Genomic DNA, 17,517 nt, shown 5'->3' with positions numbered 1-17,517 from the left:
CGGCTGCCAGGCAAGTTTCCCCCAAGGATTTTTTGTTTGGTCGGGGGATGGCTATAGTACCGAGGACACAAAGCTTGGGCTTGGACTGAAGGGTGTGATTGCTAGTGTGATGGACCCACCTCTGATGTCGGTGCGAGCTGCAGGCATCCCCATGACATCAGTGATCTCAAACCCAACCATCCTAGAGGTCCTGATACCCATTGCTGCCCTTACTGTAATGGTTGTCCCCATTTTTTATGTGTGTGGGCGGCACACTGCGCTCAAGAGGCCTCTCCTGTCCATGAATCTGCCTCAGTGGCCTCTCCTGTCCATAAGTCTGCCTTAGAGGCCTCTCATTTCCACCAATCTATTCCAGTACTTCCAGAGGTGGCAGCGTCCACTGTAGAAGCTCCAGAGGTGGGAGCGTCAGCTGCAGAACTTCCCAAGCCGGTGGCGCCCACTCATGAACTCGCTGTCTGTCCTGCTACAGCCATGAAGGCTGCTCATTAACTCACTGTCTGCACTTGTTAAGTAACTTTTGTTTACATAGGGCTTTTAACAATGCAGAATGTTACAAAGCAACTGAACACCATTAAATAGGAAAATAGTGTGTCAATAATGCAAAAAGGCAGTTCATCATTGAATTCAGGGATGCCATCATCCATCTCAGTTCAGTTTAAATAGTGTCTGTGTCACAGCAATGTAGGCCGCTCACAAACATGCAGTCTGCCCTGTCATGACTAAGAAGCCCATCCATGAATTCACTGTCATGTCCTGTTCTACCTGCTCCGACATGGCTCCATGCTTCTCTGGTTCTGATCCATTGCCCAGGTCCTCAATTGTATCACTGTCTATCACTGTTCATGGCCCAGGTCCTCCAGTGTATCACAGACTGCCACTAACCTACGGCTATAGTCCTGCATGGTTCCACAGCCTTCCACTGCTTCACGGCCTAGACCCGACATTGCTCCATGGTCCAGGCCCATCACTGCTCCACAGTCTAGACCTGCTTCTGCTTCACGGCACAGACCCACCATGGATACTCTGCCGAGGCCTGCCATTGCCCCATGATCCTGGTCGACCATTGCTCTACAGTCCTGGTCCTCTGCCATGCCATGATCCATGTTCTGTTCCCCTATATGGGCCTGGCTCTCTGTCCCTCCCACAGTTCCACCTCCACTCCACCACCCTCCTGGACTTTTTTGGCTTTTGTTTTGGCATCTGGAACCACCCAATTCCTGAAAGCTGAAAACATCCCAGTTTTTTGCATGGCCAGCATACTCACTGGACATGTCTCTCACTGAGCATATTTGGGATGCTCTTAATCAGCATATATGACTGCATGTTCCAGTTCTTGCCAATATCCAGCAACTTCACACAGCAATTAAAGAGGAGGGGACCAACATTTCACAGGCCACAATCAACAACCTGATCAACTCTATACCTAGGAGTCAAATGGTAGTCACACCAGATAATGACCACCCACCGCACCCCGAAATACAGTAAAACTGCATATTTTATTTATATATTTATATATTCTATAAAGGGAATTCCTTTAAACTGGTGAATGATCTCAGCTTCAGCATAGTGAGGAACTCTGCTTCATTACAGTTTCCACATAGTTTTTGGCACAAACGTTGATCTGCCTTCAAAACACCTGGTAAAAGAGTCGCATGATAATGTGTGTCATCACTACAACACTGCATTTGTTCTGGCTTTTGTTCATACAGAGCTCGTTCCAGGACTGAACCCGGCAATGTTACTAGATGCCCAACCCGTGATCGATCCAGGAATCAATCCTGGGATGTGTTTGCATTCAAACAGAAGGCAATCCGGCAATGTTCCTGCAATGTTTTTCCGGGTCCAACGTGTAATGTAAAAGGGGTATTAGAGTGGCTTTCTATTGTGGCCAGCCTAAGGCACACCTGTGCAATAGTCATGCTTTCTAATCAGCCTATTGATATGCCAGGTGGATGGATTATCTCGGCAAAGGAAAAGTGCTCACTAACACAGATTTAGACAGATTTGTGAACAATATTTGAGAGAAATATCCATTTTGTGCACATAGAAAAAGTCTTAGATCTTTGAGTTCAGCTCATGAAAAATAGGGGCAAAAACAGTGTGTATTCCAAACACTAAGCAATGTCGGCCCAGATCCAGCCCACATGTATGTATGTGTGTGTGTGTGTGTGTGTGTGTGTGTGTGTGTGTGTGTGTGTGTGTGTGCGTGTGCGTGTGCGTATGAAATGCAGATCACAAATACCACGTCAAATCCTATCATTCCCTTAAAAAAAATATATATATATATATAAATAAATATATATATATAATTTCAAATGTTTATCTGTTATCAGTTTATCTGTTACTTGAAATATTTGCATAAAAGAGATTGACTTAAATTTATAAGACATATTTCAAATTTATATTGCAAAGTTTTAATGGATGAACTTGCAAAGTGTTGTTCACAGAACACAGAACAGTCTTTTTCCATGCAAGTGTTTTTATTATATTTTTATTATGCAGTTTTATAAAACCTTAAACAGAGCAGACCCAATGCAGGTCCCTTCGTAAATGCCATGAAGATGATGATATAACAGAAAAATATCATATGATATTCCAGAACATTGAAGAAACCCTTTGCATTCCTGTGCTGATACATTTCATGTATATATTGAGAACTGGTGGCAAGACAGAAGAAATGAGGTTAGGGAGCACTCTGGTTAATGTGTACATGAAGGTCAAATTACTCACCTCTTTCTCATTCCTGCTTGAACCACCCCGTTTCCTGTTCTGCTACCACTGTCCATATAAAAATCTTTAAAGCTGACATAGACAAATACAGAAACTGAAAAATAAAAAACTGACCTGAACAAAACATCTTAGGTAAGAGAGATGGAACTTTCTAGCTTACTAGTGTTGGTTTTAGTCTTTGCTGTATTGATGTTTGTCTGGTGGAAGAGAAAGTCGAGTGGATTTTATTTGCCCCCGGGGCCACTGGCACTGCCACTAATTGGAAACTTACTAATAATGGACAAGCATGCACCCTTTAAAAGCTTTATGCAGGTAAGAGGACTATGTGTCTGAATTTTATCAATAGAAGAATGTTGGAAAATTTGTTTTGAAAAAATGTATGAATGGTTATGAGTGGTTCATTATCACTTAGAAATGTACAGATTTAAAGTTGCATGATTTAAAGTCAGAAGAGTGTACTATAAACACAATCATGATAAATAAATTAATGATTGTCAGATGTAGAATCACAATTATCCTTTTCAAACTTTTTACACTATTTTATACAGAAACAGGCTACTATAGAAAAAGGATACTGGGTCTGATCAGAAAAAAGCTCCAAATTCTAATATATATATATATTTTTTGATATTCATAAATACACAGTTGCAATTTCACTTGCTTTATTTTAAGATAGAAAGAAAGAAAAGCAGTCTTCATGAATCCTTTCAATGTCTTCAAAGTATAATGAATAATCTTCAATTTTTTCTTATCCACTGTGGCAGAAAGCAGGCTATTTACAAACTTGAATTGTCTCAGTGATAAAACGCGTTAATGCTGCACTGCTATGTATTGGTAAAATCTGGTCTCTTAAAATAGTGGAGCAAAACCTATGGGCCCGTGATGACGGTGTACCTCGGGCCTCAGAGAGTGGTGGTTCTTGTCGGTTATGATGCAGTCAAAGAAGCTCTAGTGGACCAGGCAGAAGACTTTTCATCAAGAGCCCCCATTCCCTTTCCGAACAGAGTTTTGAAAGGCTACGGTATGAGTAATATTTCTGTTTAGTACTAATTATAGATAATCAATGTAGTTCAGCATACATTACATCTTTGCAGGTTTGGCCATCAGTAATGGAGATCGCTGGCGTCAACTAAGGCGGTTCACTCTCACCACACTGAGTGATTTCGGAATGGGACGCAAACGAATGGAACAGTGGATTCAAGAAGAGAGCAGACATTTGCTGAAGAGCTTTGAGGAAACCAAGTGTGAGGAACTGACAAATATGCACCAAATATTAATTACTAGGGTTTTTATATATTGAAATTTCTGCATTCAAAAATTACAATGTTGAGGTTTTTCTCGTTCAGCAACACCAGTCGACCCAATCTTCTTCCTAAGCCGGGCAGTGTCCAACGTGATCTGTTCATTGGTGTTTGGTCAGCGCTTTGATTATGAAGACAAAAACTTTCTGGGCTTTCTCCAGATCCTCTCCAGACTCCTGCGTTTTGGCAGTAGCCCTTGGGGTCAGGTGAGTAGATGTGTAATGTTCCCTGTCTTATGTGTTGGACTTTTATTCTGAAGTGGATTGATCTGTAATGCTGGAGCCATGAAAGTAAAATGAGATGGATCCAAATGCAGTAAAGATTTATTAAAATGGTCACACTTTACATTTAATGTACATAAATAATAATTTACTTATGCCTGAATTAATTATACTGAAAATTAATCACTGAATTAAAACTTAGTCAAAACATGAGCTAATCATCAATCAATCAAGAGCTTTATTTTAAGGTCCACTTGTAAGATTACATTTGTTACTATCTTTTGTTTCTTTTTGTTCTTCACTTTTTTTTCTGTACAGAAGATGTGTATTAGTGCACTCTTAATAATGCAAACACAGATTCTAGGGGCACAAGTATATCTCAAATATATTTAGAATTTTTGTGCATATAAGTCAAGTATACTTGAATGTCATTTTAAGTGTTTTTTTCCCCCAAATCAGTGACATCATTTATGAACTTGATAATTAAAGAGTAAAAATCTTGGATTTTTTTTTAAAAACATTTGGTAGTTTTGAGCAGGCCTGAGGTTGATGAATATATTTATGCAAAAAATATTTATCTGATACATTTTTACAGCAGTTTAATTTAGCGGATGTTTTCATCCATGAACATAACGAAAGGGTAGTGAATTTGCCCACAGTGTATTGTTAAGTTTTTGAAAAGTTTCAAAGCATTTTTCCACAATATGTGTCAAAATAAGATCTGTCACCAAAAATCATTCACATAGAAAGTTGTGGCCAAAATAAGGCTCAACTTTACCCCATAGTGGACGAAAACGTCCCCAACAACGCATAAGGGTTAAACAAGTTATCTCATTACCAGTGATGCCGGTAACGCGTTACTCTAATCTGAACACTTTTTTCAGTTACGAGTAATCTAACGCATTACTATTTCCAAACCAGTAATCAGATTAAAGTTACTTAACCAAGTCACTGTGCGTTATTATTTTTGTCATTTTCCTTAATAAAAATATATATTTATTTCTTCTTCCATCTAATGTCACGGATGCGAGGAGTCATGTTTTCAGCATGCATGAAGTTCACATCGCGTGTACGTACCAAGCAGCGAAACAAACGTAAACAATGGAGGGAGGCGAGAGATGTGCGTTTTCTAGATGGATATACAGTCACTATTTTGAGTTTGTGCCAGTTTAAGGTCCGTTGTACACTTTGTGCTGGCAGTGACAAAGTGATACAAAGTGATACAAAGTGCACTGTGCTACACTTTGCACTCACACACTTGGAAAAGAACAACACATATGTACGGATGTTGTTTGTTGACTTCAGCTCAGCATTTAACACCATCATTCCCTCCAAGCTGACCACAAAACTTGGAGACCTGGACATTAACACCTCCCTCTGCAACTGGATTATGGACTTTCTGACCAACAGACCTCAGCATGTTGGGTCAGGCCACACCTGCTCCACCACCATCACACTCAACACCAGGGCAGTGTGCTGAGCCCATTAATTTACTCCCTTTACACTAGGGATGTCACTTTTGTTAAAAAATCTTTTTTGATTTTTAAGACATAAGTGTTCATTGAATCGAATGTAAAATCGATTTTCCATGTCTAAAAAAAAGAAGTTTCCTTTTTCAACGTCAAATAACAGACAAACGTAAAGAGAGCGCTGGAAACGCACAAGTCAGCAATATTTCTTATTTATTGGCATAAAGTTTCTGGCAGAATAACAAACAGCAACAGGAGTGCAACATTCTCTAAAAAATATATATGCAGAGGGTACGGCTGCCATAACAAAAGAAAAAACATCACTGCAGGCTTCAACCCGGCTTCATTTATGATTTAAGCTATTCAAAAATCTCCAAGATTATTTTAAATAATGATTCAATCCATTTCAAACAACTGTTCAAAAAATGAAACTTTAAATGGACTTGAGAACAGGCCATGTATGTTTTTTTATTGAACGTAACCAACACTTAGGATAGGTGGCACTAGGCATGCATGAAACGCACAAATAGGCTAGGGACATTACAAATTTATTGGACAAGAAAACAAGTCGATCAACATTTTCGGGGTCCAGAGCAGAGCGTTTTTTATTCACTATATGTCCAGCTGTTCAGAAGACACGCTCCGACCGCACTGATGTCCCAGGGACACTCAGGTTCAGCTGCGCAAGGTGGGGGTATTACTGACCATTTTCCACCATAAAAGTCGGTCGCTCTCATCTTGCAATGGTCCTTTTCATAACTCAGAATCTCCTGTAACTAGATGCGCGAATGAGGCGAATTTGGGTCTACCGCGCCGCGAGAACTCAATACGCACGTAAACGCGCCTTTACATTGACTTATCAACTTATCATTGAAATTATTCGCGCCAGAGGCTCTATTCACGTTTGGTGTGAACGCAGCATAAGAGGACGCTTTCGACGTCTCTGGGTCTTATAGGAGCGAAAAATTGCTGGTATTTTCTGTGTACCTTTCGCAACGCATACTGCACTTTCAGACTTCTTTTTCTTTTTCTGCTTGGTTGTGAGTTTTGCTACATGTATATGTTTTAATTGTTTAATTATTTTAAAATTAATAGTGTGAATATTTGGTTTAAATCGATTCCCTATTTTCATTTTCGAAACTTTTTTTTGGCTGGTCCGATCGATTGTGCAATCGATATTCTATCTAAAAGTGACAGCCCTACTTTACACCCATGACTGCAAGTCTGTGCATGGATACAAATCCATCATTAAGTTTGCAGATGACACCAGGGTGATTGTCTTCATCAGAGACAACGAAGAGACTTCCTACAGAGAGGAAGTACAGCACCATATATATCTGTGTATGTATATTGATTATGTTTAAGGTATATGTATGGATACATTTCTATGTATGTGTTATATATATATATACATACACACATATATATCTATCTATCATGGGTATACATTTGCTGCCTCAGATACAGTTGTCTAATGACAGACAAAACATAGATCTCATAACGTCTTTCTCTGGTCAACCAACTCCATTCGTCATGATTTTAATAAAATGTTAAATATCAGATAAAGCCTCAATACCACTCTGATGATGCAGTGTTTAATTATGTTTCTATCCTCTTTTCCTATATTTCAGAGGTTAGTGATGTGCCATTTAATTTTTTATTCATCAAAACTGTGCCCCTTGTGATTTATGCCACTGCTATTCCCTATTATAAGGTGTTTCACACACTTAAATTAGCTACAAATGGTAGTTAAAGACTGATAAATAAAATAATAATTAAAAATAATAATAATCTGCTCTCCCCTTACAAAATGGCTAACAAAATGTTGTTCCATGTGCCATCTGGTGGATATTCTGTGAAGCACAACAGATTTATTTAAATTCTAAAAACATGCTGATGGGATTCAGCAGCATTCTGTGGGATGAGTTACGGAATGCCATGGGGAAAAAAAAAAACATGCATTCTTAAAGGCACCATCTGTAATTAGTAGAGATTTATTGTTATAATCCTATATTATTATTATTTAAATACAAGAAATTTATTTCATTTTTTTTATCTGTTTTTTTTTTATAGTTTTATTTACTGCTGTGCCTTTGCTGCTGTGGTAATAGGCTTTCTGGTTGACTACCTACTCTAGCACTGTTTGTAATAAGGATGGAATCCATGTGCGGGTTTATTTTAAGCATATGCAGTGACACAAACATGCAGGGGTCAACCACGAACAATGGTAATAGCCAAGGCAAAACAGAGACATGGTCACAAAACATGTCAGGACAGGCTTCAAACAATCACAGGTAATATCCAGGCAAACAAGGCAGAAACAATAGGCAGGCAGCAAATGGTCTAAAACGGGGCAAAAAGTCCAGGTTATATGCAGGTAAGGCAAAGGTAAAAGTAGAACACTCAGAAATGTCAGCAGGAGTAAAACAAGACTTTGCAAGGACTGAGTGTAAGTGTGAGTTTTAAATAGTCTGGTTAACAGGGAGCAGGTAGAGAAGGAGTCAGTTTCAGGTATGAGGGTGATGACACCATCTGGTGGTGAGTGGTGAGACACTATATGTTCTCTATACCAGTGTTTCCCAATCCAGGTCCTAAAACAGTCACATCACTGCACATTTTGTCTTTCTTATGTAACACACATGACTGAGCTCACGATGAGGAGAGTCCAATAAGATTGGTTTGTGATGCTGTCTTCTTATTCCCAACAGCTGTACAATATATTCCCTCGACTAATGGAACACTTGTCTTGGAGTCACCACACCATCTTAAAAGAGATTGATGACATCCATACCTTCATTATGAATAGGGTTAAGGAGCATGAGCAGAATTTAGACTTCTGTGACGCAAAGGATTTTATTGACTGCTTTCTTATCAGGCTTACTCAGGTATCCATTGTTTATGATGATTTTAAATTAAAATACTGTAGCCTACATATAATTGCTGTTCTACAATATCTTTGTTTTTTTTGTTGTTGTTTTTTATTTTATTTTATTTTTTAAAGGAAAAAGACAATCCTGAAACAGAATTCCACAAAAATAACTTGATGGCAACAGCTTTAAATCTGTTCATAGCTGGTACAGAAACCACCAGCACAACTCTCAGATATGCCCTGATGCTTTTGATCAAACACCCCCACATACAGGGTAAGACATTTATTTCTGTAGCATTTTATACAATACAGATTGTGTCAAAACAACTTCACAGAGATTAACAGGAAATAGCAAAATCAGTTATGGAAACTCAACTATAGAGACTGCTGTAAAGCATCTATCAAAGAGAAGAATTGTGTCATTCCATGGTTTCAAGTATAGATCAGGTTTTTCACACCGGTGGGGGAAGGAAGAGCTAGCTGTAGTCTCTTCAGGAGGTTGAAACATGAATATAGAATATGCCATTTAGCCTATAGTAGATGACTGGATTTTCATTGACTTATTTTATTTATTTTAAGTTTATTTTAATAGGGACACTACAATAAACATAACTCCAGTCAAAGACTGGAAAAGAATGCACTGCACATAAAGATTATATATTATACTAATTTGCATATATTGTCCATATAAAGGCTTTTCCAAATAATAATAATAATAATAATAAAAACTAATGTAACAAATCCTTCATAAAATATCCTCATACACTGCAGAATACAGAACAACCACATGCCCAAGTTTTATAGACTCTTGCAGTCCTAATGTATAACTAGTTACAAAGCATATAAAAAAGGTAAATGTGTAAAGGGCTGGTTTATTTTGGGCCACGCTTAACCTTCCAAGGTTTTATTTAATTTATCACTTTAAACTCATTTGGCAACATATTCCAAAGTTAAGATCCCTTTACAGAAAATGCTATTTGCCCTTGTGATATTATACAAAACCAAATCCTACAATTTCCAACCTCTGTGTTCCTAGTAGTTCTGCACAGGGACGTGCACAGGGGGGTTGCTCAGGTTGCCCGGGCAACTGCCCATATGCCCTTCTCGACTCACGTTGCCCATCCGAGGTGAAAAAAAAAAAAAAATTCGTACAAAGGATGCAGAATTTCACGTAGGCCTAGATAAAAAAATAAAAAAATAAATCGCAACGCCTCATTCACTTCCATATTTGGGCACCCGTCTGAAAGTGAAAGTCGGTAGGGGAAGGGCAAACTCTCTATACGTGGCTGCAGCGCTGCACGCGACCGGCACCTGAGCTGAGCCTGCATGAGCGGGTGAGACGACTCAACGTTGTCGGAAAAATAATAGTAAGGTTATAATCGTTAACGAAAACGAACGAAAAAACGAAAACTAGTTGGGAAAAAAAATTGTTTTAACTGAAATAAAAATAAAAACGAGGCATTACAAAAAAACGATAATGTGTGTTTGGCAAAACTAACTAAAATAAAATAAAATTATAGATTAAATGTCCTTAGTTTTCGTCTTTGTCAATGTCTTTCATAGAGCAAACGTTCAGCTGCATTTCATTTCCCTGCGTCTCTCACTCATAACGTTACTCGCGCGCGCACAGCCCTCCCCTCCGTGCACACCGCGTCTCCATGAGAACGAGTGTTGGAAGCAAGTTCGCCAAAGGTTGGTATCTCGTGAAAACCATTACACAATCACACATTAAAAAGTGGTATAAAAATATTTTTAACTCTTAATATAATTTTGTCAGTGTGTTAATGTCGACCCGAGAAGCGATTGCTACTTTAGAAAGTTAACTAGACGCAAGTTTGAGGTAAAATGCACTTGGGTTGTCGATGTCAAAACACTATTTAAGCTGTGATTCAAGTACGGAATAATTGACGACGGGCCGTTGAATTATTAGAAAAATAATGCACACCTAAGGTGGTGATTCGGTCACGATTCGAAGCAGAGTCAATTATTCCGCTTATACCACGGTTACCACACCTCAAGACATCGATCAGATGATAAATTTAAGGGATTCGTTCGGTTTTTGTACTTAATCGCTATTGTGGGTAGGACAATTTCATCCGCATCTCATCCAACGCTTCTTTTGCTGGTTTCACAATGTCATTTTAAAGCTGGTAATGGAGGCTTGAGCCGTTGATAGTATTATAATGAAGTTATTAATGAAGTTATTAGAAAGAGAGCGAGAGAGACAGACACACACAGAGAGAAAGAGAGAGAGAGAGAGAGAGAGAGAGCTTGTGTGAATTAGACTGCAGCAGCGTCTCTAAACAGCGCTGTTATTACCTCGCTAGTGAGAAATGTCATGTGTACTTTTGGAAAATCGTCTGTCATGTTGTTGTTTTTGTTAGTCCTGTAATCTCCGTTATTACAGTTTTACTATGCGAAGTGATATGGAACTGTAATGTGGTCAAGAGAGCTGCCTGGAACTACGTTCGCCATGCTTTTCCCAGAAAATAATGTCACACCTCAGAACGTTCGTCAGCCAATCAGATTCAAGCATTCAATGGCCACGTAGTATAATTATTAAATAATGTTATGTAATTTTTTTACTCTTACACTGAATGTTTGCTCCTTCATTCCAGATGAGTAGGCTATTGTATAGGGTAAATTTAGTATAGGGTGTGAAAATTGTTCAGCTGTGGAATTTGTATAGGGTGTGAATTCTGTATAGAAAATTATTGCTTGACTAAAGTAAAGCCGTCTCTCTCTTTCTCACCTCCTCCTGCTGGCCATAGAGAAGGACATAGGAATCGACAAGAAAGAAGTTCTGAAGATTTTTGTTGAAATGGTATCGAGTGAGATTCATGCCAAAACCTCACACACACACACAATGTGTTTTACTCACACCCAACGATTCACAAACAAACTCAGTGTGGTTTGCAAATACAAAAAATCACTCACAAACTAATGCATTTTGTTCTGCAAATAAAAAACGTAGCTATCAAACAAATACAGTACGTTTTACATATACAAAGAAACGTACGTCTTCAATGACAAAAATATCTTCCAAGTACAAACTAAAATCTTTCAAGTACAAAACAAAATCCTTCAAATACAAAACAAAATCCTTCAAGTACAAAACAAAATCCTTCAAGTACAAAACAAAATCCTTCAAGTACAAAACAAAATTCTACAAGTACGAAAAACTGTCACGTGACTTTTGGCACAAATTTTCCACCTTGCTGATCCACACGCAAATGCCTTCAGATCCACACACATGCTAGTAAACTGTCATGTAATTCGCACTCCACAACAGCGGGTGGCGCTGTTAGCGACTTGCTTGGCGCCGCCACCGACATGGAAACAGGAGAGAAAAAGAAACGCTAGCATGAAGGAGGTTTTGCACACGATGAGCGGCCAACAGGTGAGTTTCCAGTCATTGCTGGTGAAAAATCAGCCCGAAGGGGTTGTTATTCGCTATAACAACCGCCTCGCCATACACGATCCCACTTATTACATTGCTACCTACAAAATAAATAAATAATTTGACAAAATGTATTGATTTTAAAAACGATTGTATTGCTTCCGCTAAAGAAAATAGTCCATTCCGCGCCCATATCAACGGTCTGTTTTTCATGGCAAGGGTGTGTTTAGACCTCCAAATCAACCCTGGTCTTCTCCTGCTAGTGTCTAATAGAATATAGAGGCTTTATTCCATGTCAAATCAGTCAGAATCCAGGAAAGTGGTTGCAGCAACATCTCAGATGAAGAGTTTTTCTATATTATATTTGGGTCCCAAAACCAAGGCCTGTAAAAATATTCATATTTTTTGTCAGTCCTTGAGATTGTCATTTTTATAGCATCAAAAACACTATCAGAGAACCATGTTTGGGCATTAATATCTTAAAGTGTTATTCATAGCCTCACCGAACTTTGCAGGATGGAAGACAAACATGTTCTTAGTATAACTGAACCAAAGTTTGTACTGCATGTCTATTGAGATTCTACAAGGCCCTAGACTTGGGTAAATGGCTAAACCCCTGATACTGAGGGTATTATAAACTCATTTTAGAAGAATACAGCCCACTTGTGTGCAGCTCAATTGTGTACTCATGAGCAGACTTTGAGAGAAAAAGAAATGCATAAACCCACACACATGACCAAAGACAAATGGCATCCTCCTGTTGACTTGTCTCATCTAGCTGAAGAAGAGCAGGAGATTGCGAAATGTATGTTATTCGACCAGTCAGATGTCTTTGCTAAAGATGACACCGATATTGGTTGCATTTCTGACTTACAACTTAAAATCTACTTAAAAGATGATACACCAGTCCAAAGGTCCTACAACGCAGTCCCAAAGCCCTTGTATAGAGAGGTTAAGGAACATGTTCAAAAGCTGCTAGATCATGGATGGATTAGAAAGTCTGTATCACCTTATTCCTCTCCCGTGGTCTGCGTAAGGAAAAAAGATATGAGCCTACACCTTTGTGTTGATTTTCGTGGACTTAACAGCAAAACTATCCCCGACCGTCACCCCCTTCCACGTATTCAGGACCTATTAGATAGCCTGGGAGGTTACTCATGGTTTTCCATACTCGACCAGGGCAGTGCATATCACCAGGGCTTTGTTGAGGAGAACTCCAGGCACCTGACAGCTTTCAGCATGCCTTGGGGATTGTATGAGTGGATCCGTCTTCCTTTTGGCCTTTCCAATGCGCCGGCGGCTTTCCAAAGATGTATGGAGGGTGTATTGAGTGGTCTGAGGGATGAATGCTGTTTTCCCTACTTAGACGATGTTCTCTGCTTTTCCAAATCCTTTCAGGACCACGTCAAAGATTTGAAGAGAGTCTTTTGCCGCTTACGGGAGCATGGTGTAAAATTACGACCAAAGAAGTGTGAATTATTTAAACGGCAGGTGCGGTATGTTGGGCGCCTAGTTACAAGTGAAGGCATTCAAGTCGATCCCAAGGACTTGGAAGCAGTGATGCAATGGAAGGAGCGGGAACCAAAGAATGTTGGAGAAGTAAGAGCTCTTTTGGGATTTTTGGGCTACTATCGGTCCTTCATTCAGGATTTTTCCCGAATAGCCCGACCACTGTTTAAGCTTCAAGAGAGTCCTGAGGCGTCTGGGGAGAAATCTGTCGAAACTAGGACAACTAAGCAAAGTATAAAAAAGGGTCAGCTGCCATCCAAGACACCAGTCCAGTGGACCCCTGAACACTGTGCTGTGGTTGCTTCCCTTGTCGACATGTTGACCACCTTTCCTATCTTGGCATACCCAGACTTTAATTTACCTTTTGTCCTTCACACCGACGCATCTAATGAAGGTCTGGGGGCGGTACTCTATCAGGAACAAGGGGGTAAACTACGCGTTATCGCCTATGGCTCGAGGACACTCACACCCGCTGAGAAGAATTATCACCTCCATTCTAACAAGCTTGAGTTCCTTGCCTTAAAGTGGGCCATTTGCGATAAATTCCGGGATTACCTTTACTACGCACCCACGTTCACCGTATTCACAGATAATAATCCCTTTACCTATATCCTGAGTACCGCCAAGTTGAGTGCTGTTGGGCATCGTTGGGTGGGTGAATTGGCCGACTTTCATTTTACAATAAAATATAGACCAGGCAGGACAAACACTGATGCTGACACCCTATCACGGTTCCCAGTGAAGCTCCAGGACCACATCAGAGAGTACTCTGAGGTTTTACCTCCAGATGTTGTGTCTGCCATATGGCAGGGAGATAAAGCCCAGAGAGAAAGAGAAGTACCGTGGGTTGCGGCTCTTCAGCTGGGCTCCACTGATGATAATATGCTCCCGGCCAGTATACCCTTGTTTCCTCCAGAAGACATTCGAGCTGCCCAAAAAGGAGATGCTTCCATCGTTGACGTGATTGCATTGAAAGAGAAAGGATGGAACCCCAATGACAAAGACAAGAGACAAATGGGACCCACCACACGACGACTCATACACGAATGGAGTAAACTTAGACTCGAACAGGGAATTTTATACAGACAAACCGGACAACACAGACAGCTGGTTCTCCCTGATTCTTTGAAGTCTCTTGTGCTCAAACACCTTCATGATGACATGGGGCATGTCGGCGCTGACAAAGTTACCCACCTGGCAAGGCAAAATTTTATTGGCCTTTCATGCAGCGTGACATAGAAGATTATGTCATCCGCCAGTGCCCATGTATTAAACAAAAGCGGCCTGCTGTTCCTGAAAAGGCACCAATGGGCTCAATTACAATGAGTGTACCATTTGAGCTACTGTCTGTTGATTATCTGCATCTTGAACCGAGTAAGGGTGGCTACGAGTATATCTTGGTTCTTGTAGATCACTTTACTCGTTACGCCCAGGCCTACCCAACGCGGAACGAATCTGGAAAAACGGCTGCTGAAAAGATTTTCTTTGACTTTATACCACGCTTTGGGTATCCACAAAAGCTTCACCATGATCAGGGTCGCGAATTTGAGAATAACTTATTCCAGCGGCTTCAGCAACTGGCTGGCATTACCCATTCTCGAACGATACCCTATCATCCACAAGGGAACCCCGTTGAGCGTTTAAATAGAACACTGCTTCAGATGCTACGGACACTGTCAGAGGAAAAGAAATCTGAATGGAAAGACCACTTACCACACATAGTGCATGCATACAATTTTTCGAGACATGAAGCCACAGGTTATTCACCATTCTTTCTCCTCTTTGGAAGGGCCCCACAGTTGCCCATTGATTTGATTTTTAACCTGGATCCTGAGCCACAGACTGAAACCCGTCAGGAATTTGCACAGAAGTGGGCTTCTCGGATGCAGGAGGCATACAAGATCGCCTCTGAACATAGTAAAAAGAGCTCTGCAAAAGGGAAAAAATACTATGATCGTGGTGTCAGAGGAAGTGTGCTTCAGCCAGGTGATCGTGTGCTTGTACGCAACCTATCAGAGAGGGGCGGGCCCGGCAAACTCCGTCCGTACTGGGAGAACAAGGTTCACCGTGTTGTTGAGAGGATGGGAGTTGGTCCTGTGTATCGAATTCAAGCTGAAACTGGTGATCGCACTCTACGTGTCTTGCACCGTAATCTTCTTTTGCCTGTGAATGATCTGCCTATTGAACATAATGGAGAGGACAATCGGACACGGAAACAACAAAGGCAGAGGCAACATCACAAGAACAGCCAACATCACAGGCCTGATACCTTAGAGCACGACTCCGGTGATTCAGGGGATGAGGAAGAATATGCTTGTAATCCCAGACCAGTCCCAGTATATGAAAGGGGAAAAGCCACTCTCAAACAGTCCCATCATGAGCCAGGTAGTGATCTACGAGTAGCGGCACCAGAGTTTCATCCGGAACACCATAGAGCTGAGCCAGATAACCCTCAAACATATGAGCAACCACTCCGGTTTGTGACACCAGAATCAGAGCAAGTACTGGCTGACCTGTTGCCATCTCTGGAAACTCAGGAACAAGTAGACGACTACATAGCTGGAAGAAGTAATGAGGATACTGACCTGGGAGTGGAGCCGGTTGCACAGCCAATGAATGGGGAAGACATCACCCTGCGGAGGTCAGCACGGACAGTAAAGCCAAAGGAGATGTTCACATATAATCAGATGGGACAACCCACATACCTACCTTGGAGACCAGGAGTGAATGCAATGCACACCTGTGTACTGTACCCTATTCATACTTACCCTGTCATACCTGATGCCTCTCACTATCCTTCTCCACTTGTGTGGGCATATTAGACTTAAGAAAGGACAAATGAGGCAGGACTGCTGACATTCAAATACTTACCTGTCCTTTGATCAGACTGATAGCTAATTTCTCTTATCTTCAGAAAAAAAAAAAGTTCTTATATTCTGTTGGGTTAGTTCTGGATGCCCGGAGGCATCTCTTAAAGCTGGGGAGAGTGTAAAGGGTGTTAAAATGTTTATTCAATAATTAATTGAAAACTGATACCTCCCTATATTTTTTTTAATGTGAACACCAATAGTTCAGAATCAGTTCACCGCCACGCCAACGGATGGCGCTTGAGCGCTCCTGTGAAGCACACCATAGAGACTAGTTTTTTCCCGGGTGCGATCTCAGAAGTAAACTGACGCACCAAAGGAACGACACTCATTTTGTCTGTCTCTTTATTTATTCACAGGTAAAATAATATGCACTTTAAACATTCTTCTGATTGTTCACATGACTATAGGAAGGTTTAGGAACGTGATTGTGAAGTGTTTTGAGTAACTTTGTCATGTTTTAATGTGTTTTATACAAATTGAATTAAGTCAAGGGTCTTAAATGCAAACGATTTATTGTTTAGTAAATGCATTCAAAAGTATTGTTATACAGCATTGTGGTGATGTTTGAGTGTATTGGCAGTGCAAGGGTGCTTTTTATTTTTGTGTTTTAATTGAGTAGTTGATTATATCTGTTACATTAACAATTCAATCGCCATTTTGAGTGCTTTGCGCACACGCTTAATGAATGACACGAGTCAATCTGGGTGAAGTGGTGTATGTAAAATGGTGTTGGATTTTAGTTTATACATTTTGTGTGTTTAAGTGACACATTTGTCATCTTTCTAGTAATGAGTGACATTTATGTGAATCTTTATTGATTTATTTTGTACACACTCTTCTTTCCACATAATATGTAAATTATATATTGCCCTTATGTGAAACAGGCTATGGAATGCAAGTGTGTATGTATTCATATATCTTATGTGTACACCATAAGTTAATGTGCAGATGAAGTTATTTTTGTATGTAACTAAAGAAGTGTTTACAATTACTAAAGTTTTAAGATCTCAGAAGTAAACTGACGCACAAATGGAACGACACTCATTTGTCTGTCTCTTTATTTATTCACAGTGTTTTCACAGATACACAGTGCTTCACTGCCTGTGTGTCCTTTGCTGCCAGCCCAGATATCCTCTAGGTCTGAGGCC

General features: G+C 40.1%; 1 protein-coding gene across 1 annotated transcript; it reads left to right on the top strand.

The window, feature by feature from the left end:
• The first annotated feature begins 2,752 nt into the window (after positions 1–2,752).
• LOC127972832 (cytochrome P450 2G1) lies at positions 2,753–17,409 on the top strand. Its single transcript, XM_052576657.1, has 6 exons — positions 2,753–3,042; positions 3,589–3,751; positions 3,825–3,974; positions 4,077–4,237; positions 8,430–8,606; positions 8,723–17,409. The coding sequence occupies exons 1-6, from the start codon at positions 2,872–2,874 to the stop codon at positions 8,930–8,932; spliced, it is 1,032 nt and encodes a 343-aa protein (XP_052432617.1). The 5' UTR covers positions 2,753–2,871; the 3' UTR covers positions 8,933–17,409.
• Positions 17,410–17,517: the final 108 nt, after the last annotated feature.

This window comes from Carassius gibelio, chromosome B15 (genome assembly GCF_023724105.1).
Source record: "Carassius gibelio isolate Cgi1373 ecotype wild population from Czech Republic chromosome B15, carGib1.2-hapl.c, whole genome shotgun sequence".
In the NCBI taxonomy this organism is placed as follows: Eukaryota; Metazoa; Chordata; class Actinopteri; order Cypriniformes; family Cyprinidae; genus Carassius; species Carassius gibelio.
Note: the sequence above shows the minus strand (reverse complement) of the source record. Positions and strands in the feature narration are given on the sequence as shown.

Excerpts from the sequence above, each read along its gene's own strand:
- LOC127972832 (XM_052576657.1), top strand. The coding sequence starts at position 2,872 with ATGGAACTTTCTAGCTTACTAGTGTTGGTTTTAGTCTTTGCTGTATTG. Across the intron at positions 3,043-3,588 it reads CCTTTAAAAGCTTTATGCAG|TGGAGCAAAACCTATGGGCC; the intron begins GTAAGAGGACTA and ends CTCTTAAAATAG. Across the intron at positions 4,238-8,429 it reads GCAGTAGCCCTTGGGGTCAG|CTGTACAATATATTCCCTCG; the intron begins GTGAGTAGATGT and ends TATTCCCAACAG.